Raw genomic sequence first — 25,639 nt, 5'->3', positions numbered from 1 at the left:
ACAGCAGACAATACATATCTGTGCTACATGGAGGAGCAGTCTACTGTACAGCAGACAATACATATCTGTGCTGCATGGAGGGGCAGTCTACTGTACAGCAGACAACACATATCTGTGCTACATGGAGGAGCAGTCTACTGTACAGCAGACAACACATATCTGTGCTACATGGAGGAGCAGTCTACTGTACAGCAGACAATACATATCTGTGCTGCATGGAGGAGCAGTCTACTGTACAGCAGATAATACATATCTGTGCTACATGGAGGGGCAGTCTACTGTACAGCAGACAATACATATCTGTGCTGCATGGAGGAGCAGTCTACTGTACAGCAGACAATACATATCTGTGCTACATGGAGGGGAAGTCTACTGTACAGCAGACAATACATATCTGTGCTGCATGGAGGGGCAGTCTACTGTACAGCAGACAATACATATCTGAGCTGCATGGAGGGTCAGTCTACTGTACAGCAGACAATACATATCTGTGCTACATGGAGGAGCAGTCTACTGTACAGCAGACAATACATATCTGTGCTACATGGAGGAGCAGTCTACTGTACAGCAGACAATACATATCTGTGCTACATGGAGGGGCAGTCTACTGTACAGCAGACAATACATATCTGTGCTACATGGAGGGGCAGTCTACTGCACAGCAGACAATACATATCTGTGCTACATGGAGGGGCAGTCTACTGTACAGCAGACAATACATATCTGTGCTACATGGAGGGGCAGTCTACTGTACAGCAGACAATACATATCTGTGCTGCATGGAGGAGCAGTCTACTGTACAGCAGACAATACATATCTGTGCTGCATGGAGGAGCAGTCTACTGTACAGCAGACAATACATATCTGTGCTACATGGAGGGGCAGTCTACTGCACAGCAGACAATACATATCTGTGCTACATGGAGGGGCAGTCTACTGTACAGCAGACAATACAAGGATCAACAGAGTTATCCAGTTCAGAAGCAATTATGGGGCACAACAGACAAAAAATGTAAATAATGAGACAAATGCAATTGTGTCAGTGTACAATGTATCATTACATTCTATCCATGAACCAGAAAAAATAGACCTACAGCCCTCTCCCATATAGTGCCGCACTGCAGAGCAGGGGATTGTGGGAGGACACTGTGATACTAAACGGTAAGATAAACCCATTATATACAGTAACTCTGTGATCTATGGCAGGAGTCAGGATCTATAAGGTGGTCATAGGGAAAGGGGTTGTAATATGTGGGAGGAGCCTTGATCTATAAGGTAGTCCTGGGGGAGGTCTCTGTGATCTGTGGGAGGAGTCAAAAACTATAAAGTTGTCCTGGCGGAGGCAGATGTGATCTGTGGGAGGAGTCAGGATCTATAAGGTGGTCCTGGGGGAGGTCTCTGTGATCTGTGGATATCTGCCTGTATCACATCTTGTATCCAAGCTAGAGGTGGTACAACAGGGTACTAGAGCCTTCATGCCCGCCCGTATCACATCTTGTATCCAAGCTAGAGGTGGTACAACAGGGTACTAGAGCCTTCATGCCCGCCCGTATCACATCTTGTATCCAAGCTAGAGGCGGTACAACATGGTACTAGAGCCTCCATGCCCGTCTGTATCACATCTTGTATCCAAGCTAGAGGCAGTACAACAGGGTACTAGAGCCTCCATACCCGCCGGTATCACATCTTGTATCCAAGCTAGAGGTGGTACAACAGGGTACTAGAACCTCCATGCCCACCCGTATCACATCTTGTATCCAAGCTAGAGGCGGTACAACAGGGTACTAGAGCCTCCATGCTGCTGCATAACATCTTGTATCCAAGCTAGAGGCGGTACAACAGGGTACTAGAGGCTCCCATTAAGGGGTCGGTTCTTACAATCACAGAGAGAAAGTTTCATCCCTCCGACAACTCCTTCTAAGGGATGTAACTGACAATGAGAGATGATATATATATATATACACACACACAAGACAGCTGCAGGACGCAGCAATGTCCCATGAAGCTTACAAACCACGGGGTTAACACCTACATATTCTATTCACTGCCCACTGAGCCTCATGAACAGAATGCTGAAACTTCAGTGAAGACTGACATATAGAAGCACAGATACAGAACTGTTAGGTAAAATAGTAAAAGGACTTCCTGTATATAATCACTCAGAGTCGCTGCATTCTACCAAAATCTCCCACGCTGCAGAAATGTTCATCCTGCACCTCCTGGTTCATGAAGAGAATGCCAGAGCTACAGTGAAGACTGACACTTCCTCGCACAGACTTCCTCGCACAGAGCAGGTGATTACTATGTTATTCAGTGTGTGATACAAGAGTTGGGGACCACTTCCCCGGTCGCTATCACGCTGCGACCTTAGGACTAGTGGGGGCGTTACGTTACCCGGCTCTCGGTGCTCCAGGCTGCTCCACCGCCGCGTTATATCAATATAGAGGATGTCGCCGGACGCCATGGAGAAACTGCTGCTGCTCAGCTTACAGCTCCTGCGGACCAGAGAAGAGAATGAGTGCGGCGACACAAGAGATTCACGGATCGCAAAACAGTCACCGCGAGTTTTGTGCACATTCCTCCACAGCGCAGGCAGAACACGTACGGCGCACAGCGAACTCACTAACGCCGCCCGGCCGTATTTAGTGCGAGCCATCAGATCCCGGATGGAAGCGCTGGCGCTGCTGCTCCACCTCCTGTTCATCCTGGCGTCCCGTAATCTTGGGGGGTCACCTGCCGGATCCCCAGACTGCCGCTGCGCTCGCCGGCAGAATAAATGGCCGTTCACTGAGGACAAACTTTTCCTGCAGATAAAGATGGCAGTTGTGGAGGTAACCGCGGGCGACGGCGAACGCAGCGCAATTGTTTACTCTGCTGATAAGAGAAAATGCCGAAATTATCATAAGGTTATTTACTCGCAGACTGCACAGTACACAGCGACGCGCCGCACACCGGCGGCTCTGGAATTGGACGGAGAAAACCGCGTGCGCTGATAAGGAACGCGGCGAAATCATCGTTATTCCAACAACGGCGTCTGAAGAGATCAGGAAACCCCCTCCCCCCGCGCAAATCATCATTAAAGGGCCGCCGCCGTCTTCTGTACATTAAGCTTCTTCAGTGCAGAATGAAAAGCTCCGCTACTTTCTAGAATTAACAATTGTCAACATCTCTGCTTGCTGTCAGTCAATCGGAACATTCTCACTTACTTAGTAATGTTCTGGGTTGTGGGTTTGTTACAATGTACTCTCTCCTGCCCTAATAGCTCTTGCCAGGACTGATACATTGTAACAAGTCCATCCATTGTGTGAAGGTGAGTGAGGAGACTTAGAAGCCCATGCATGCTCCTCTGGGTAATATGCAAATAAGGGAGCTGGAACAATATCTCTGCAGCGCCACCTATTGGAAGGCAGCATTCCTTCAAGTCAATGTTAGCCTCTTTATACAAGCCTTGTAACAATGATTGGGAATTGTAAACCAAGCCAGAATCCATACACAGGCAGCTGTTTCGGGGGTTTTGCCCCTCACCTGTGTGTAGTAGGTTTCTGGCTTCGCTATCTTTTCTCCTTAGGGAGAGCATCTAGAAGGTGAGAGAGTGAGGAGACTTAGAAGGCCATTCATGCTCCTCTGGGTAATATGCAAATAAGGAAGATGGAACAATACCTCTGCAGCGCCACCTATTGGAAGGTCAAGATAGTTACAGAAAACCAGAGTGGGTTTCCTTTATGTTGACATACATAAAGGAAAAATGACCTCACAGAGGCTCCTCCTATCAGAGGAAAGCTGCGGTGCCGTGACAGTGTTACAGCAGTCCTGTGATGGAGATCACTGCACACATAGGTATAACAGATCCCCCGCTCACCCACCTTATGAAGGTTCGGAATCCAGTTGGTCCCATCCTCATGGATCCCTTCATCCCCAGGAAGCGAATGAACAGGGCTGTGATCCGCTCCAGCAGCCGCAGGTGACTGAACTGCTTGGCATACTTGGGGTAGACTTGCTTCAGGTAGAGCGGGGGCAGGTTATGTTTATCAGGGCTCTCGCTTGTTTCGGGGTCGCGACTGTCAGGAGATCCGGGGTGTACGTCCGTCATTCTGTCCGAGGATGGAGACCTGCGGGAAAACACAAAGATCCCAGAGTGAGAACAAAGCCTATGGGAAGCTTGTGTCCCGCCGCCGCCAGCCGTCCCACGTGGCCAGATACGTGGCTGGGGCAGGAGAGCGTCAGTACAAGCGGAGTAAGGCGAGTGGGAGTGCGCGGGAAGGGGGGTGTAGGCCAATGGAAATAGGACCTACATTGCACACCATTTTTTAGCAATATTGCTGCAATTGCGATGCGATTCGGCATTAAGGAGGAGCGATTCGTATCGATGGGTTCTTCATTTCACGCTCCGATGGGAAATAACAGGCGATTCATGTACAAGAATCACATCCACAGAACACGCTGTGATTCTTCTATTTTGGACTATTGGTCCGAGTGTACATGAACCAACTGAACTCGGTGGGTCCATCTCACAATCGGACGGAACGCGCAGGCGAATACCGACCCTGTAAATACACCAATTCACACTACAGACAGGCGAAACTTCCAGTTTATTTCTGCTTCAAGTAGTAACGGGTCACTTGTTGTGGAAACTCATTGAAAATTCTGCACGCTGATTTTGCGCGCTTACAGGGCCGACACAGAGGGGGATCTACGGCAAAAACTGCACCAGAATTCAGGGACTTGTGCCCCAATTTTACAGGCGGAAAATTCTGCATCGGATTCCGCCATGTGGACAACCTTTACACCGGAGTCTATAGGCGATGCATACCACAGCTGTAGCGCTTGTACTCGGCCTTGATGGGTTTGGGGGACTTGCACCCCAACTACACAACATGCCGACTGCCCTGAAGGTGCTAAAACAAAAAAAGCTGAACATTGTATTGCACATAGGTATTCGCCCCCCGTGGGTCAGCACTGCGTTACCCCACCACCACCACCACCTGCTCTTGAGGTACGTCTGCATTAGTTCAGACTGGTATTTCTGCCCGTTCCTCTGGGTTGGGTTGGTGTCCGGCATCTTCATATCATGGACTGAGGTCGGCGCCGTGACTCCAAGACCTTTCCGTGTCCCCCCATCACCCTGCAGTGTAGCGTTAGCCCTGTGTTTGGGGTCCGCATCCTGCTGGAAGGTAAAGCCCCATCTCACATCTCTGGCAGATGACAACGGTTATCCTCCACCCTGTACTTACTGCTCGCCATCTATCCTTCCGTCCCTCTTGACCGCGTCTCCATCCCCTCCCATGATGCCGCCGCCACCAGGTGTCACTGTGGGACGAGGTCCTCGGGGTGCTGGGTAATGTTAGGTGCTCCACACGAAGTTCCCCATGATGTCTCCTCTGACCACTGAACCTTTTCCCAGGCGTTCGCGGAGATGCCACCTGCCGTTTTCTGTCCTCTTCCATAAAGCTCTCTTGGTATAATATACGATCTATAGTGTCCTATATACAGATCCTTCTATCTCCTCTGTATAGTGTACGGCTTATAGCGTCCTATATACAGATCATTCTGCCTCCTCTGTATAGTGTAGGGCTTATAGCGTCCTATATACAGATCCTTCCGTCTCCTCTGTATAGTGTAGGGCTTATAGTGTCCTATATACAGATCCTTCCACCTCCTCTGTATAGTGTAGGGCTTATAGCGTCCTATATACAGATCCTTCCGCCTCCTCTGTATAGTGTATGGCTTATAGCATCCTATATACAGATCCTTCCGCCTCCTCTGTATAGTGTACGGCTTATAGTGTCCTATATACAGATCCTTCTGCCTCCTCTGTATAGTGTAGGGCTTATAGTGTCCTATATACAGATCCTTCCATCTCCTCTGTATAGTGTAGGGCTTATAGTGTCCTATATACAGATCCTTCCGCCTCCTCTGTATAGTGTACGGCTTATAGCGTCCTATATACAGATCCTTCCATCTCCTCTGTATAGTGTACGGCTTATAGCGTCCTATATACAGATCCCTCTATCTCCTCTGTATAGTGTAGGGCTTATAGTGTCCTATATACAGATCCTTCTGCCTCCTCTGTATAGTGTAGGGCTTATAGTGTCCTATATACAGATCCTTCCGCCTCCTCTGTATAGTATATGGCTTATAGCGTCCTATATACAGATCCTTCCGTCTCCTCTGTATAGTGTACGGCTTATAGCGTCCTATATACAGATCCCTCTATCTCCTCTGTATAGTGTAGGGCTTATAGTGTCCTATATACAGATCCTTCTGCCTCCTCTGTATAGTGCAGGGCTTATAGAGTCCTATATACAGATCCTTCTGCCTCCTCTGTATAGTGCAGGGCTTATAGAGTCCTATATACAGATCCTTCCATCTCCTCTGTATAGTGTACGGCTTATAGTGTCCTATATACAGATCCTTCCGCCTCCTCTGTATAGTGTAGGGCTTATAGTGTCCTATATACAGATCCTTCCATCTCCTCTGTATAGTATACGGCTTATAGCGTCCTATATACAGATCGTTCCGCCTCCTCTGTATAGTATACGGCTTATAGCGTCCTATATACAGATCCCTCCATCTCCTCTGTATAGTATACGGCTTATAGCATCCTATATACAGGTCCTTCCATCTCCTCTGTATAGTGTAGGGCTTATAGCGTCCTATATACATATCCTTCCGCCTCCTCTGTATAGTATACGGCTTATAGCGTCCTATATACAGATCCTTCCGTCTCCTCTGTATAGTGTACGGCTTATAGCATCCTATATACAGATCCCTCCATCTCCTCTGTATAGTGTAGGGCTTATAGCGTCCTATATACAGATCCCTCCATCTCCTCTGTATAGTGTAGGGCTTATAGCATCCTATATACAGATCCCTCCATCTCCTCTGTATAGTGTAGGGCTTATAGCGTCCTATATACAGATCCCTCCATCTCCTCTGTATAGTGTAGGGCTTATAGCATCCTATATACAGATCCTTCCATCTCCTCTGTATAGTATACGGCTTATAGCGTCCTATATACAGATCCTTCCGCCTCCTCTGTATAGTATACGGCTTATAGCGTCCTATATACAGATCCTTCCGCCTCCTCTGTATAGTATACGGCTTATAGCGTCCTATATACAGATCCTTCCGCCTCCTCTGTATAGTATACGGCTTATAGTGTCCTATATACAGATCCTTCCGCCTCCTCTGTATAGTATACGGCTTATAGTGTCCTATATACACAGATCCTTCCATCTCCTCTGTATAGTGTATGGCTTATAGTGTCCTATATACAGATCCTTCCACCTCCTCTGTATAGTGTACGGCTTATAGCGTCCTATATACAGATCCTTCCGTCTCCTCTGTATAGTGTACGGCTTATAGCGTCCTATATACAGATCCCTCTATCTCCTCTGTATAGTGTAGGGCTTATAGTGTCCTATATACAGATCCTTCTGCCTCCTCTGTATAGTGTAGGGCTTATAGTGTCCTATATACAGATCCTTCCGCCTCCTCTGTATAGTATATGGCTTATAGCGTCCTATATACAGATCCTTCCGTCTCCTCTGTATAGTGTACGGCTTATAGCGTCCTATATACAGATCCCTCTATCTCCTCTGTATAGTGTAGGGCTTATAGTGTCCTATATACAGATCCTTCTGCCTCCTCTGTATAGTGCAGGGCTTATAGAGTCCTATATACAGATCCTTCTGCCTCCTCTGTATAGTGCAGGGCTTATAGAGTCCTATATACAGATCCTTCCGCCTCCTCTGTATAGTGTAGGGCTTATAGTGTCCTATATACAGATCCTTCCACCTCCTCTGTATAGTGTAGGGCTTATAGTGTCCTATATACAGATCCTTCCACCTCCTCTGTATAGTGTACGGCTTATAGCATCCTATATACAGATCCTTCCATCTCCTCTGTATAGTGTACGGCTTATAGTGTCCTATATACAGATCCTTCCGCCTCCTCTGTATAGTGTAGGGCTTATAGTGTCCTATATACAGATCCTTCCATCTCCTCTGTATAGTATACGGCTTATAGCGTCCTATATACAGATCGTTCCGCCTCCTCTGTATAGTATACGGCTTATAGCGTCCTATATACAGATCCCTCCATCTCCTCTGTATAGTATACGGCTTATAGCATCCTATATACAGGTCCTTCCATCTCCTCTGTATAGTATACGGCTTATAGCGTCCTATATACATATCCTTCCGCCTCCTCTGTATAGTATACGGCTTATAGCGTCCTATATACAGATCCTTCCGTCTCCTCTGTATAGTGTACGGCTTATAGCATCCTATATACAGATCCCTCCATCTCCTCTGTATAGTGTAGGGCTTATAGCGTCCTATATACAGATCCCTCCATCTCCTCTGTATAGTGTAGGGCTTATAGCATCCTATATACAGATCCCTCCATCTCCTCTGTATAGTGTAGGGCTTATAGCGTCCTATATACAGATCCCTCCATCTCCTCTGTATAGTGTAGGGCTTATAGCATCCTATATACAGATCCTTCCATCTCCTCTGTATAGTATACGGCTTATAGCGTCCTATATACAGATCCTTCCGCCTCCTCTGTATAGTATACGGCTTATAGCGTCCTATATACAGATCCTTCCGCCTCCTCTGTATAGTATACGGCTTATAGCGTCCTATATACAGATCCTTCCGCCTCCTCTGTATAGTATACGGCTTATAGTGTCCTATATACACAGATCCTTCCGCCTCCTCTGTATAGTATACGGCTTATAGTGTCCTATATACAGATCCTTCCGTCTCCTCTGTATAGTGTAGGGCTTATAGCATCCTATATACAGATCCTTCCATCTCCTCTGTATAGTGTAGGGCTTATAGTGTCCTATATACAGATCCTTCCGCCTCCTCTGTATAGTATACGGCTTATAGCGTCCTATATACAGATCGTTCCGCCTCCTCTGTATAGTATACGGCTTATAGCGTCCTATATACAGATCGTTCCGCCTCCTCTGTATAGTATACGGCTTATAGCGTCCTATATACAGATCCTTCCATCTCCTCTGTATAGTGTACGGCTTATAGCATCCTATATACAGATCCTTCCGCCTCCTCTGTATAGTATACGGCTTATAGCGTCCTATATACAGATCGTTCCGCCTCCTCTGTATAGTATACGGCTTATAGCGTCCTATATACAGATCCCTCCATCTCCTCTGTATAGTGTAGGGCTTATAGCGTCCTATATACATATCCTTCCGCCTCCTCTGTATAGTGTAGGGCTTATAGTGTCCTATATACAGATCCTTCCGCCTCCTCTGTATAGTGTAGGGCTTATAGTGTCCTATATACAGATCCTTCCGCCTCCTCTGTATAGTGTAGGGCTTATAGTGTCCTATATACAGATCCTTCCGCCTCCTCTGTATAGTGTAGGGCTTATAGCGTCCTATATACAGATCCTTCCATCTCCTGAGTTCTCGCTGGTGTCCTTGTGGTTTCCTGCCCGGTCGGTGAGGTATGGCGGCTCCTTCTCCCTCCATGTTGGTATACGGGATGTCATGGCGCTCTGCGGAAGCTTCCTGATCTCTCACCGGTTGCTCCTCGGTCTTCATGTTGTAGAACAAGAATATTCCGACATCATGTGACATTGTGATTGAAGTGCGATTGTTCCCAGCAAGAGAAACCAAATCACCTTGTAGATATGAGAGCTTTTAATGGCTAACAAAAATACATGATGTTACAGCGAGCTCGCGAACCAACGCAGGGTTCTTCCTCAGGTAAGATGCATAATGCCTCAGGAAGGACCCTGAGAGGTTGGAAAGCTCACTATAACATCATGTATTTTTGTTGGCCATTAGAGATGAGTGAGCATGCTGGGTAAGGGCAGTTACTGGAAGGAGCACCGCTATTTTCGATTAACTGCATGCTCGGCAGAGAAAATTTGGGGGGCCTCGGGGATGAGCGGGGGATTGCGGAGTGGAAGGGGGGGTGGGGGGGGGAGACAGCCGCTCCCGTCACCGACGACCCCTCCGATGCAGCCGCTCCTGTCACTGACGCCCCCTCCGATGCAGCCGCACCTGTCACTGACGCTCCCTCTGATGCAGCCGCTCCCGTCACTGACGCTCCCTCCGATGCAGCCGGTCCCGTCACTGACGCTCCCTCCGATGCAGCCGCTCCCATCACTGACGCTCCCTCCGATGCAGCCGCACCTGTCACTGACGCTCCCTCCGATGCAGCCGCACCTGTCACTGACGCTCCCTCTGATGCAGCCGCTCCTGTCACTGACGCTCCCTCCGATGCAGCTGCTCCTGTCACTGACGCTCCCTCTGATGCAGCCGCTCCCGTCACTGACGCTCCCTCCGATGCAGCCGCTCCCGTCACTGACGCTCCCTCCGATGCAGCCGCTCCCATCACTGACGCTCCCTCCGATGCAGCCGCACCCGTCACTGACGCTCCCTCTGATGCAGCCGCTCCTGTCACTGATGCTCCCTCCGATGCAGCCGCTCCTGTTACTGACGCTCCCTCCGATGCAGCCGCTCCTGTCACTGACGCTCCCTCCGATGCAGCCGCTCCTGTCACTGACGCTCCCTCCGATGCAGCCGCTCCTGTCACTGACGCTCCCTCCGATGCAGCCGCTCCTGTCACTGACGCCCCCGATGCAGCCACTCCTGTCACTGACGCCCCCGATGCAGCCGCACCTGTCACTGACGCTCCCTCCGATGCAGCCGCTCCTGTCACTGACGGGCCCTCCGATGCAGCCGCACCTGTCACTGACGCCCCCTCCGATGCAGCCGCTCCTGTCACTGACGCTCCCTCCGATGCAGCTGCTCCTGTCACTGACGCTCCCTCCGATGCAGCCGCTCCTGTCACTGACGCCCCCGATGCAGCCGCTCCGGTCACTGACGCCCGCGATGCAGCCGCTCCGGTCACTGACGCCCTCGATGCAGCCGCTCCGGTCACTGACGCCCGTGATGCAGCCGCTCCGGTCACTGACGCCCCCGATGCAGCCGCTCCGGTCACTAACGCCCCTGATGCAGCCGCTCCGGTCACTGACGCCCCCGATGCAGCCGCTCCGGTCACTGACGCTCCCTCCGATGCAGCTGCTCCTGTCGCTGACGCTCCCTCCGATGCAGCCGCACCTGTCACTGACACTCCCTCTGATGCAGCCGCTCCTGTCACTGACGCCCCCGATGCAGCCGCTCCGGTCACTGACGCCCCCGATGCAGCCGCTCCGGTCACTGACGCCCCCGATGCAGCCGCTCCGGTCACTGACGCTCCCTCCGATGCAGCCACTCCGGTCACTGACGCCCCTGATGCAGCTACTTCTGTCACTGCCCCCCTCTTCAGTGCAGCCAATCCTACCACTGCTACCCATGCCCTGGTGCCGCCAGTCCCCCTCACACCCCTTCCTGATGTCGCCATTCCCGTCACCATCTAGCGATTTTCATCAGACATGCTTCCAGAGTTCAGCAGTTTTGCGCATTTTGATGCGAGCCGCGGGGAGCGCGGTTTATACTTCCTGTATGCGGTGATTATGATAATTTATACAACATTTCGGCTCCCCAGACAAGTCGCACATCTGCTGGGGAAAGAGCAGCCGCTGACAGACGAGCAGCCGCTGACAGCCGAGCAGCTGACACCGCAGCCAGATCTTCATGCCGTCACTATCCTACTGAGGCGGCAGATTATTTATCCATGCCCTGACCGCCATCTTTTCCTGGGCATCTCCGCAGTGACGACGGCCTTCTCTCATCCACTTCATGTCAGACATTGTAGCTCGCAGCGCCACCGGCTGTCGGACGCGACTTCATAGCCGTATAGAATAAATCCAGCTGTGATTAGCACTTGTCTCAGGGTGGAATACGCCGCATTAGGTGGGAGAGCGCGGCCGGCTGGTTCAGGTGAATGTACAACCGGGCAGGGGATCCATGGAAAGCCTTGCGTCATAGTGGAGGGGACATAAGCAGATTTGAGAATGGCGCACAAGCAGATAACCGGGCTCAGCATTCACCCGCTATGAAGTCTCCATGGGGATACCGTTAGTGGCGGGAACAAAGAAACAAGTGCAGAAGTGAAGGCGCCGCTTCTACTGAACAGCGACTAATGGTCTCTGCTAATGGAGAAACACGGCTCAATCTGCAGCAAGTAATTACAAGCATTAGCCGGCAATTTACCCGTGATATGAAAGTAATATAAAGAGATAAATCTGGACGGCGGTGAAGGCTGCCACGGTCCGCACTGCTCGCTGGAGGGTAGAGACGGTGCTGTCACCATGTTCCCTACACGCCGGAGGGTTGAGATAATGCTATCACCATGTTCCCTGCACGCTGGAGGGTAGAGATGGTGCTGTCACCATGTTCCCTACACGCCGGAGGGTTGAGATAATGCTATCACCATGTTCCCTGCATGCCGGAGGGTAGAGACGGTGCTGTCACCATGTTCCCTGCACGCTGGAGGGTAGAGACGGTGCTTTCACCATGTTCCCTGCACGCTGGAGGGTAGAGATGGTGCTGTCACCATGTTCCCTGCACGCTGGAGGGTAGAGATGGTGCTGTCACCATGTTCCCTGCACGCTGGAGGGTAGAGATGGTGCTGTCACCATGTTCCCTGCACGCTGGAGGGTAGAGATGGTGCTGTCACCATGTTCCCTGCACGCTGGAGGGTAAAGATGGTGCTGTCACCATGTTCTCTGCACGCTGGAGGGCAGAGATGAAGCTGTCGCCATGTTCCCTGCACGCTGGAGGGTAGAGACGGTGCTGTCACCATGTTCCCTGCATGCTGGAGAGTAGAGACAGTGCTGTCACCATGTTCCCTGCACGCCGGAGGGTAGAGACTGTGCTGTCACCATGTTCCCTGCACGCCGGAGGGTAGAGATGGTGCTGTCACCATGTTCCCTGCACGCCGGAGGGTAGAGATGGTGCTGTCACCATGTTCCCTGCACGCTGGAGGGTAGAGATGGTGCTGTCACCATGTTCCCTGCATGCCGGAGGGTAGAGATGGTGCTGTCACCATGTTCCCTGCACGCTGGAGGGTAGAGATGGTGCTGTCACCATGTTTCCTGCATGCTGGAGAGTAGAGACAGTGCTGTCACCATGTTCCCTGCATGCCGGAGGGTAGAGATGGTGCTGTCACCATGTTCCCTGCACGCCGGAGGGTAGAGATGGTGCTGTCACCATGTTCCCTGCACGCTGGAGGGTAGAGATGGTGCTGTCACCATGTTCCCTGCATGCCGGAGGGTAGAGATGGTGCTGTCACCATGTTCCCTGCACGCTGGAGGGTAGAGATGGTGCTGTCACCATGTTTCCTGCATGCTGGAGAGTAGAGACAGTGCTGTCACCATGTTCCCTGCATGCCGGAGGGTAGAGATGGTGCTGTCACCATGTTCCCTGCACGCTGGAGGGTAGAGATGGTGCTGTCACCATGTTTCCTGCATGCTGGAGAGTAGAGACAGTGCTGTCACCATGTTCCCTGCACGCTGGAGGGTAGAGATGGTGCTGTCACCATGTTCCCTGCACGCTGGAGGGTAGAGATGGTGCTGTCACCATGTTCCCTGTATACTGGAGGGTAGAGATGGTGCTGTCACCATGTTCCCTGTATACTGGAGGGTACAGACAGTGCTGTCACCATGTTCCCTGTATACTGGAGGGTAGAGATGGTGCTGTCACCATGTTCCCTGTATACTGGAGGGTAGAGGTGGTGCTGTCACCATGTTCCCTGTATACTGGAGGGTACAGACGGTGCTGTCACCATGTTCTCTGTATACTGGAGGGTACAGACGGTGCTGTCACCATGTTCCCTGTATACTGGAGGGTAGAGGTGGCGCTGTCACCGTTTTCCCTGTATACTGGAGGGTAGAGGTGGCGCTGTCACCATGTTCCCTGTATACTTGAGGGTACAGATGGTGCTGTCACCATGTTCCCTGCAGGCTGGAGGGTACAGATGGTGCTGTCACCATGTTCCCTGTATACTGGAGGGTAGAGATGGTGCTGTCACCATGTTCCCTGTATACTGGAGGGTACAGATGGTGCTGTCACCATGCTCCCTGTATACTGGAGGGTACAGATGGTGCTGTCACCATGCTCCCTGTATACTGGAGGGTAGAGATGGTGCTGTCACCATGTTCCCTGTATACTGGAGGGTAGAGATGGTGCTGTCACCATGTTCCCTGTATACTGGAGGGTAGAGATGGTGCTGTCACCATGTTCCCTGTATACTTGAGGGTAGAGATGGTGCTGTCACCATGTTCCCTGTATACTGGAGGGTACAGATGGTGCTGTCACCATGTTCCCTGTATACTTGAGGGTACAGATGGTGCTGTCACCATGTTCCCTGTATACTGGAGGGTACAGATGGTGCTGTCACCATGTTCCCTGTATACTGGAGGGTACAGACGGTGCTGTCACCATGTTCTCTGTATACTGGAGGGTAGAGATGGTGCTGTCACCATGTTCCCTGTATACTGGAGGGTAGAGATGGTGCTGTCACCATGTTCCCTGTATACTGGAGGGTACAGACAGTGCTGTCACCATGTTCCCTGTATACTGGAGGGTAGAGATGGTGCTGTCACCATGTTCCCTGCATGCTGGAGGGTAGAGATGGTGCTGTCACCATGTTCCCTGTATACTGGAGGGTAGAGGTGGTGCTGTCACCATGTTCCCTGTATACTGGAGGGTACAGACGGTGCTGTCACCATGTTCTCTGTATACTGGAGGGTACAGACGGTGCTGTCACCATGTTCCCTGTATACTGGAGGGTAGAGGTGGCGCTGTCACCGTTTTCCCTGTATACTGGAGGGTAGAGATGGTGCTGTCACCATGTTCCCTGTATACTGGAGGGTAGAGATGGTGCTGTCACCATGTTCCCTGTATACTTGAGGGTACAGATGGTGCTGTCACCATGTTCCCTGCAGGCTGGAGGGTAGAGATGGTGCTGTCACCATGTTCCCTGTATACTGGAGGGTACAGATGGTGCTGTCACCATGCTCCCTGTATACTGGAGGGTACAGATGGTGCTGTCACCATGTTCCCTGTATACTGGAGGGTACAGATGGTGCTGTCACCATGTTCCCTGTATACTGGAGGGTAGAGATGGTGCTGTCACCATGTTCCCTGTATACTGGAGGGTGGAGATGGTGCTGTCACCATGTTCCCTGTATACTTGAGGGTACAGATGGTGCTGTCACCATGTTCCCTGCAGGCTGGAGGGTACAGATGGTGCTGTCACCATGTTTCCTGTATACTGGAGGGTAGAGATGGTGCTGTCACCATGTTCCCTGTATACTGGAGGGAACAGATGGTGCTGTCACCATGTTCCCTGCATGCCGGAGGGTAGAGATGGTGCTGTCACCATGTTCCCTGTATACTGGAGGGTACAGATGGTGCTGTCACCATGTTCCCTGTATACTGGAGGGTAGAGATGGTGCTGTCACCATGTTCCCTGTATACTGGAGGGTAGAGGTGGTGCTGTCACCATGTTCCCTGTATACTGGAGGGTACAGATGGTGCTGACACCATGTTCCCTGCAGGCTGGAGGGTAGAGATGGTGCTGCCACCATGTTCCCTGTATACTGGAGGGAACAGATGGTGCTGTCACCATGTTCCCTGCATGCCGGAGGGTAGAGATGGTGCTGTCACCATGTTCCCTGTATACTGGAGGGTAGAGGTGGTACTGTCACCATGTTCCCTGTATACTGGAGGGTACAGATGGTGCTGTCACCATGTTCCCTGTATACTGGAGGGTACAGATGGTGATGTCACCATGTTCCCTGTATACTGGAGGGTAGAGATGGTGCTGTCACCATGTTCCCTGTATACTGGAGGGTACAGATGGTGCTGTCACCATGTTCCCTGCATGCCGGAGGGTAGAGATGGTGCTGTCACCATGTTCCCTGTATACTGGAGGGTAGAGATGGTGCTGTCACCATGTTCCCTGTATACTGGAGGGTAGAGGTGGTGCTGTCACCATGTTCCCTGTATACTGGAGGGTACAGATGGTGCTGACACCATGTTCCCTGCAGGCTGGAGGGTAGAGATGGTGCTGTCACCATGTTCCCTGTATACTGGAGGGTAGAGATGGTGCTGTCACCATGTTCCCTGTATACTGGAGGGTACAGATGGTGCTGTCACCATGTTCCCTGTATACTGGAGGGTAGAGGTGGTGCTGTCACCATGTTCCCTGTATACTGGAGGGTACAGATGGTGCTGTCACCATGTTCCCTGTATACTGGAGGGTAGAGATGGTGCTGTCACCATGTTCCCTGTATACTGGAGGGTACAGATGGTGCTGTCACCATGTTCCCTGCAGGCTGGAGGGTACAGATGGTGCTGTCACCATGTTCCCTGTATACTGGAGGGTACAGATGATACAGATTTCAGCCTCCTCTCTGATGTTTAACCCTTTCAGTTCTATAACCCATCTCTCTGCTCGGAGGCGCCGAAGACTCACAACGGCTGAACTTTAATAAGCTTACACAAAATATAATTGCAAACCAAATTTCCGGGCTGCAGGAGAGGAACGGCGAGGCAGAGATCTGTCAGCAGCGCGGCCGGCCGGGAACGCTGACAACGCTCTAATAACATCACACAAAACCAGATTATCCCCTGACAAGATGGAGGAGGGTTGGACGCGGCTCTGACAGGAGACACACAATCTCATTACATGCAGCCCTGTCAGCTGGAGTGTGTCCTGCAGAGGATTCTGGGTAGAGCAGCAGCCAGGCCTGCTGATTATCTCATCGCGGCTCACCTGCGGGGAGGTAAGACCCTCTGGAGCCGTCGCGTTATGGGTCACATAAAGTGACAGCATATGCCTGCTGCTCCGAGACATGCAGCTGATCAGAGCAGAGACCGCTAATGTCAGAGCGCTGACACACACAATAATAATGAACCTTGGTCCACAGAAAGCGTAGGAAGATTCAATCACCTTAATAGAAAGACTCTGGATTAGGCTCCTCCCCTTTATTGACACTCCTCCCCTCAGTGGCAACCTGAGCGTCTGAGGAGACCGAAGGCGGATTTCAGACTACCTGAGCGTCTGGTTACCCTAGGAAAACTTCGTAAGGGGAGGAAACAGCCGCTTTATTTGAGAAGTGGTGCGGTGGTCTGGTCTGCCGTCATTAGTATCCCCTACATGTATTAATAAATCGCCCTCCTGTTAATGTATAAAATGACTCACCGATTCTGGTTGCTCCTCCTCCTTCCTGGGTCCACGAGGCGCAGCGTGTCTCTGATAACGGTGATCTTCACTTCCTCGTCCACAAGACTCGGTACATTCTCAAAGACACCTGGAAGCAGCTGCAGTGAAAGCAGAGACACAATGATAGCGGAACAGAGACTATTATCCCACTAATATTCATGAGGTTGTAATTAATATTCATGAGGTTGTAATTAATATTCATGAGGTTCTGGCTAATAAGCACAAAGCTGTAATTCATTTTCATGATGTCACTAATATTCATGAAGTTGCGATTAATAATAATGAAGCAGTAACTAATATTCATGGGGTTCCGATATTTATGATGACTAATATCCATGGGGTTGTGATTAATAATCATGAGGTTCTAACATGTATGATGATTAATATTCATGAGGCGGTGACTTAATTTTATGAGCTTCCATTATTTTTGATAATATTCATGATGTTTTGGCGAATATTTATGATAACTGATTTATATTCAAGAGGTTCTAATATTTATGAGGGGTGAAGAACGTTCATGAGGCAGTGACTAATAGATATTGTGATTGACAAATCATGATGAGGTTCTAATATTCCTGAGATGAACCAATATTCATGAGGTTCTGACCAATATTCATGAAGTCTGATGAATATACATCAGGCAGTGACTGATATTCATAATTATTTAATATTCATGAGGCACTGCCTAATAAAATATTTATGAGATTCTAATATTAATGAGGTGGTGATTAATATTCGTAAGGCACTGACTAATATTTATTTACTTATATTGATGAAGTTGTTATATACATGAGGCTGACCGATTTTCATAAGGCAGTGACTAATATTCATGAGATTTTATTATGCATGAGCCACTGTCATTCATGAAGTTTTAATATTAATGAGACAGTGAGTAATATTCATGAGGTTCTAAACAATATTCATGAGGTCTGAGGAATATTTATGAGGCAATGACTAATATTCATGAGGTTCTGACTAATATAATGAGGTTCTAAGCAATATTCATGAGGGGCAGTGACTAATATTCATGAGAGCCACATGACTCACCTCCTGCTCATGTTCGATCTTCATGCTCGGGTTGGCATTCACCTCTAATAATACCGGCTTCAGGTTCTTCATCAGCAGAATGTCAAACCCTAAAATCTTTGTGAGAATAGAAAAGGATGGCAGTCAGGGAGTCTGTGGCGTGCTGGAGGGTGGCCCTCTGACCTCACCCCGACACTACAGATCACCACCACCACTACTACCATTGGTATCATCACCATAACAGACAGTGAATATGTGGAAATAGTAAGTAACCTCCTAAACACTTCACATTTTGGACTGCACAAGTGCAGTCGGCGGAGTCTAGGATACATATAAGTCTCACAAACAAGTACGGGGTCCTACCTGGAAGCAGGAGGGTCCAGGCTTTCCTGGTGGTATGTCCACCTGGTAATACACCTTAAGTTCTGGAATGAGGGCGATGATCGTCTTGATAACCAGCGCTATGATGTCTGACCAAACTTTCTTGATGTCCATGCCTTTGGCCAGCAGTCTGTAGAGGACGCTAGAGACCGTTCGCTTGCTACCAGTGTGCGTGCTGTCCGAGTGGATGAAGTTGCCGCTGTGGATGTTGAGAGAGTAGTTGGTGAGGTGCATGTAGACATGGTGGAGGTTCTTATGGTTGGGCTCCTGGTACTGCTCCGTGCAGAAACGAGACAGTCCGTCTTTGGATATATAAATCTCCAGAGGTTCTAACGACTTCAACAAGACGTAAAGGCGCATGTCAAACTTTAGCCTGTCTATGAGGAGGGGCTTACTGATGTACTCCTGGACCACTGCTGGTCGGTTCTGGATACTCGCCATAATCCGGACCTCACCAGGGTCTTTAATGAGGTAGATGCCGTCTCCTTGACACCCGCCGTCTGGCTTCACAATGAAAGTGGGCTTCCAGGAAGGGTCATTCACTTTTGCCATGCGAACCTGCAAGAACCGCCCACTGTAAGAAGTCGCCATGATACACCGTTATCGTACACTCGTAACAGTCAGTGAGGTAAACAACAGCACAATACTCTGTCCATGTGTCTACACTGTATATATGTCCCTATGGATCATTAAAGGAGATGTCCCGCGCCGAAACGGGTTTTTTTTTTTTTAAACCCCCCCCCCGTTCGGCGCGAGACAACCCCGATGCAGGGGTTAAAAAAACAACCCGCACAGCGCTTACCTGAATCCCGGCGGTCCGGCGTCTTCATACTCACCTGCTGAAGATGGCCGCCGGGATCCTCTGTCTTCATGGACCGCAGGGCTTCTGTGCGGTCCATTGCCGATTCCAGCCTCCTGATTGGCTGGAATCGGCACGTGACGGGGCGGAGCTACACGGAGCCCCATAGAGAAGAGGAGAAGACCCGGACTGCGCAAGCGCGGCTAATTTGGCCATCGGAGGGCGAAAATTAGTCGGCACCATGGAGACGAGGACGCCAGCAACGGAGCAGGTAAGTATAAAACTTTTTATAACTTCTGTATGGCTCATAATTAATGCACAATGTACATTACAAAGTGCATTAATATGGCCATACAGAAGTGTATAGACCCACTTGCTGCCTCGGGACATCTCCTTTAAATCTAAGTAGTGGTGGCTTGGGTATCTTCATCATTAGTGTGGAGCAAACTGAACCTCAGATGGTTTCTATTGAAGAGGAAGAAAGAATAGGAGGGGGGAGGAAAAAGAAGGAAGAATAGGAGGGGGTAGGAAAAAGAAGGAAGAATAGGAGGGGGGAGAAAAAAGAAGGAAGAATGGGAGGGGGGAGAAAAAAGAAGGAAGAATGGGAGGGGGGAGAAAAAAGAAGGAAGAATAGGAGGGGGGAGAAAAAAGAAGGAAGAATAGGAGGGGGGAGGAAAAAGAAGGAAGAATAGGAGGGAGTTAGAAAAAAAACAAGAAGAAGAAGGAGGAAGAAAATTACAAGAAGAAAGAGAAGGAAAAAAAATAACAAGAAAGAGGAGGAAGAAAAAACAAAAAGGAGGAAGAAAAAACAAAAATAAGGAGGGGGAGGAAGAAAAAACAAAAAGAAGGAGGGGGAGGAAGAAAAAACAAAAAGAAGGAGGAGGAAGAAAAAACAAAAACAAGAAGGAGGAGGAGGGGGAAAAAGAAAGAGGTAAAAAAGATGAGGGGAGAAGAAAAGGAGGAGGAAGAAGCGGAGAAAAAAAAGGAGAAAACTGAGCAGGAAAGAGGAAAAACAGAGAATAGGAGGGAGTTAGAAAAAAAAACCAAAAAGAAGGAGGAGGAAGAAAATTACAAAAAGAAGGAGGAGGAAGAAAAACAAAAAGAAGGAGGAGGAAGAAAAAACAAAAAGAAGGAGGAGGAGGAGGAGGAAAAAAACAAAAAAGAAGGAGGAGGAGGAAAAAACAAAAAGAAGGAGGAGGAAGAAAAAACAAAAAGAAGGAGGAGGAGGAAAAAAACAAAAAGAAGGAGGAGGAGGAGGAAAAAAACAAAAAGAAGGAGGAGGAGGAGGAAAAAAACAAAAAGAAGGAGGAGGAGGAAAAAAACAAAAAAGAAGGAGGAGGAGGAAAAAAACAAAAAGAAGGAGGAGGAGGAAAAAAACAAAAAGAAGGAGGAGGAGGAAAAAAACAAAAAGAAGGAGGAGGAGGAAAAAAACAAAAAGAAGGAGGAGGAGGAAAAAACAAAAAGAAGGAGGAGGAGGAAAAAAACAAAAAGGAGGAGGAGGAAAAAAACAAAAAGAAGGAGGAGGAGCGGTAAAAGGAAGAGGAAAAAAAAGATGAGGGGAGAAAAAAAGGAGGAGGAAGAAGGGGAGAAAAAAAAGGAGAAAACAGAGGAGGAAAGAGGAAAAACAGAGGAGGAGGAGGAGGAAAGAGTTAAAAAAAAGGAAAAACAGAGGAGAAGGAAGAAAGAGGAAACCGGAGGGGGAGGGAAGAGGAAACCGGAGGGGGAGGGAAGAGGAAACCGGAGGGGGAGGGAAGAGGAAACCGGAGGGGGAGGGAAGAGGAAACCGGAGGGGGAGGGAAGAGGAAACCGGAGGGGGAGGGAAGAGGAAACCGGAGGGGGAGGGAAGAGGAAACCGGAGGGGGAGGGAAGAGGAAACCGGAGGGGGAGGGAAGAGGAAACCGGAGGGGGAGGGAAGAGGAAACCGGAGGGGGAGGGAAGAGGAAACCGGAGGGGGAGGGAAGAGGAAACCGGAGGGGGAGGGAAGAGGAAACCGGAGGGGGAGGGAAGAGGAAACCGGAGGGGGAGGGAAGAGGAAACCGGAGGGGGAGGGAAGAGGAAACCGGAGGGGGAGGAAAGAGGAAACCGGAGGGGGAGGGAAGAGGAAACCGGAGGGGGAGGGAAGAGGAAACCGGAGGGGGAGGGAAGAGGAAACCGGAGGGGGAGCGAAGAGGAAACCGGAGGGGGAGCGAAGAGGAAACCTCACTAATGTTATCTGACCCCACTAAAATTAACCTGCACATACATCTTCTTAAGGTGGCGGCTTAACTGACTACTGACAGCCAGATGTAGAGAAACTTCAGATCCTGGCAGTTTAACCCATTACATGCCACAGTCAATAGAAAATGCAGTAAATGACAGGGGGAGTGGGATCCTTCTGACACCCATCGGCACCACGCACTGTGATTGCAAGATACCAGTATTTTCCAATGGCATCTGGAATCCTAACAAAGGCCTCCATGTCTGCCATGTAGCTCGGTTTATTAGACGCCGCCTCCGGTAGAGTCTAACCGGTTGCTGTTGTAGGTTTAGTAGAATGCACTACACAAGTAATGGAGTGTACTATCTTAGCAATCGAACAATCAAATCTTCAAGTCCCCTTGAACTAAAAAACAGCTTCAAAAAAAGATGATTAATATTTGCTATAAAAGGAAAAAAATCCAGTTTAAAAAAAATACATACTTTTTGCCACAAAAACCCTTTTTAAATAGATAAAATACCAAAGAAAATGTAACATTTCAAAATAGTTAAACACATAATAGACATTATCACGTTCGTAATGACCCAAACAGTGAAATATTTTGTTACTTATCACACAGTGTGAATGCCATAAAAATACATTTTAAAATCTAACGCCAGAATTGGTATTTTTTGTTGGCCTCCCAAAAAACAGAATAGAAAGTAATCCAAAAGTCACATGTACCTCAAAAAGGTACCAATTAGAGATGAGCGAACGTACTCGGATAAGCACTACTCGTCCGAGTAATGTGCCTTATCCGAGTACTGCTGTACTCGTGCTGAAAGATTCGGGGCGCTCCGCTGCTGACAGGTGAGTCGCAGCGGGGAGCGGGGCAGAGCGGGCGGGAGAGAAGGAGAGAAAGATCTCCCCTCCGTTCCTCCCCGCTCTCCCCTGCAGCTCCCCGCTCCGCAGCGCGTCCCGAATCTTTCAGCACGAGTACAGCGGTACTCGGATAAGGCACATTACTCGGACGAGTAGTGCTTATCCGAGTACGTTCGCTCATCTCTAGTACCAATAAAAACGACAATTCTTTTTGCAAAAACAAGCCCTCAAAGATCTCTGCTGCCCGAAAAATAATAATGCTACCGATCGTAGAATGCAGCGATGCGTAAAAAAAAACAAAACTATTGTATCTGCGTTTTATTACGCAAAAGTAGAAAACCATTAAAAAAAACTCTCTCTATAAACTCGATATCGCAGTAATAGTGCTGATCAAGATCGGTTATCGGGTTTTTTCACCGCATGGTGAACGCTGTAAAAAAAAAAAAACCCCAAAACAATGGCACAAATTTTGAGGGGGTTTTTCTATCTGCGCCCCACAAAAATTTAATAAAAGTTGGTGCCATTAAATTATACAACCTGTGCCAAAAAAACAAAACCAAGCCCACATACAGCTTCGTCAAGAAGTTATGGCTCCTGCAATGCAATCGGCTTGTCACAAAGGATTAAGGTTACCTTAAAAACAGCCCAGAAGTACTTAGATACCCTTCTAGGTGACCCAATAGTGTTATGCTGGGCTTGTGGCTCTTAGTGGCATGCACCAGTTTTAGAGGTATTGGTGAAGTTCTGGTTTGTTTCAAACTAATTCAGACTAAACCAAACTTAACGAAATTAAGCGAACTGGCCAAAGCAAACTTTTCAAAAGTTCACTCATTACATAATCGTCAAGGCGGTTGGTGGTGCCTCTTCAGTGGATGGGAGTGAAGTCTTTACAGATGTCTTCTGGGGCTCCGCAGCCCCGTCTACAGCACACATCAGAGAAGAGCAGCCCGATGAGTACTGCTCAACATGAGGCATAACCCAACCGCTGTGTGGAGGGGGGGAATATGGACGCGAGCACCCCAAAGACCAAGCTTCATTAGTTGCTGCATCAGCAGACCACAAGCCTATAGTTCCCGCTGCAGTGTGTATTAGCTATGCAGAGCGGCTCACGGTGGAGGGACATCATGGGGACGGCATGATGCACCCAGGACTTGCACATGATTGGCAGGTCATGGCTGCTGCACCTTCTGGACACTCAACAGAGACTGTGGTAGAAACTTTGAGTTGAGTAGAAGCCCATCTGATGCGAGGTGGACTGCGCAGAACAGGGGTGGGGGGTGCTGTGTCAATGATAAACCCGTATTAGAAGGCAGGGGCAAAGCTCACAGAACATGGACTGAGGCCTGATCATAGCCGCCCACGAGCCCCAGGGGCAACAATATGATGGAGTTTGGAAATGTGACCAAGCAGACACTATGGCCCAGAAGTGCTCAACCAGAAGAGCGGAGCAGGTGCCGGGCGGCTCATAATGTGGTCATCATCTGCCGCCCAGGAACTGGACCAAGAGCAGAAGGTTGAGCGGAAGAGGCCACATCTGTCAGGAGCTAATGACAGCCATGGCCAGGCTCCATCCAACAACCTTCAACTACAAGTTCTGGGGCCGCTGCCAGTCATGGAGGTGGAAAGGGGTGGGGGTGAGGGGCGTGGATCCTCCTCTCACACCGCAGCCTCTGCGACTAAACATGAGAAGGTCCAGAATGTTCATCGACTGACAAGATGTTATCATACTACACAGCCGGAAAGACCCACAGCAAAAGCCTTAATTGTAGCGGCTAAGAATACCAGGAGGAGGGGGGGGGGGGTACATAAATAACGGGCCGGGGGAGACCACCAGGGTAACAGCAGTTGTTACGTGATGATCTGCAACACTGTAGTGCCCCCCCCAGGACCAGCACACCTCCTGTCCATGTGTCCAGTGGGCAATTATATGATGCAGGGCTACAATACCAGACACGGCCATAAATAGGAGGGGCACTGCTACTGGAGATACAGATGAGACCTCTGTAACATTGCACCACCCCTTTAAGTGTAAGAAAATAGAGAAAGCTTTTGTGGTCATCACTTGTCTGTATGTACACTCCATAGGGGACCATGTCACGTGTCTCCATAAAGGACGATGTCACGTGTCTCCGTAGGGGACGATGTCACGTGTCTCCGTAGGGGACGATGTCACGTGTCTCCGTAGGGGACGATGTCACGTGTCTCCGTAGGGGACGATGTCACGTGTCTCCGTAGGGGACCATGTCACGTGTCTCCGTAGGGGACCATGTCACGTGTCTCCGTAGGGGACCATGTCACGTGTCTCCGTAGGGGACCATGTCACGTGTCTCCGTAGGGGATGCTACAAATACAGCAGAGAGTTTGTACCAATAGCACCCTTAGTGAGCCCACACTGGGCTGGACCAGGCCAATATGCAGCAGCCAGTCGGAAACCCAAACCACCATTTCCAAAATGAATCCGGATGAATAGAAGGCTTAGCAGCATGGGTCGGTGCAGATGATGCAGGGTCTGTCCCACAAACAGAATGGCATCACTGGGTAATAGTGTGTTATCTCCTTCAACCTATGGAATGGCATCACTGGGTATTAGTGTGTTATCTCCCTCAACCTATGGAATGACATTAGTGGGTATTAGTGTGTCAGCCCCTCCTACGTATAGAATGACATCACCGGGTAGTTGTATATTCAGGCTCTCCCATGAAATAAAATAACATCACTGGGTAGTAGTGTGTCAGTCCCTCCCACAAACAGAATGACATCACAGGGTAGTAGTGTGTTCACTTCCTACTTATAGAATGACATCACAGGGTAGTAGCCCCTCCCTGACACGCCTCCAGGAGGGCACGGATATTCTACATAGTAACATAGTATGTTAGGCTGAAAGACGACCATGTCCATCTAGTTTAGCCTGTTTCCACTCCCCCTTGTTGATCCAGAGGAAGGCAAAAAAAACTCCAATGAGGCAGAAGCCAATTTAGCCCATTTGGGGGGAAAAATTCCTCCCCAACTCCATAATTGCAGTCACAATAATCCCTGGATCAACGTGTGAAAGTACCTAACGCTAAGACCCGGATTAACAGCCCCAATGGTTATTTAACCCCTTTGTGACCAAGCCTGTTTTTGCCTTAATGACCAGGTCAAATTCTGGAAATCTGACATGAGTCACTTTAACATAGAATAACTCCGTAAAGGTTTTGCATTTCCAAGTGATTCTGA

The 25,639-nt window shown here is 49.4% G+C and overlaps 1 protein-coding gene across 2 annotated transcripts in view; it reads right to left on the bottom strand.

Moving 5' to 3' along the window:
- TTLL11 (tubulin tyrosine ligase like 11) overlaps positions 1 to 25,639 on the bottom strand; it is a 43,802-nt gene that overhangs the window by 4,657 nt on the left and 13,506 nt on the right. For both annotated transcript variants that reach the window (XM_066580279.1, XM_066580278.1), the window contains 5 exons: positions 18,549 to 19,124; positions 18,207 to 18,302; positions 17,139 to 17,257; positions 3,864 to 4,109; positions 2,395 to 2,495 (listed from right to left, as the gene is read on the bottom strand). In XM_066580279.1, the coding sequence (XP_066436376.1) occupies positions 2,395 to 2,495; positions 3,864 to 4,109; positions 17,139 to 17,257; positions 18,207 to 18,302; positions 18,549 to 19,124 (1,138 nt within the window). The remainder of the gene's footprint in view (positions 1 to 2,394; positions 2,496 to 3,863; positions 4,110 to 17,138; positions 17,258 to 18,206; positions 18,303 to 18,548; positions 19,125 to 25,639) is intronic.

The sequence above is a fragment of the Eleutherodactylus coqui genome, chromosome 10, assembly GCF_035609145.1.
Source record: "Eleutherodactylus coqui strain aEleCoq1 chromosome 10, aEleCoq1.hap1, whole genome shotgun sequence".
In the NCBI taxonomy this organism is placed as follows: domain Eukaryota; kingdom Metazoa; phylum Chordata; class Amphibia; order Anura; family Eleutherodactylidae; genus Eleutherodactylus; species Eleutherodactylus coqui.
This window is presented reverse-complemented; position numbering and strand designations above follow the sequence as displayed.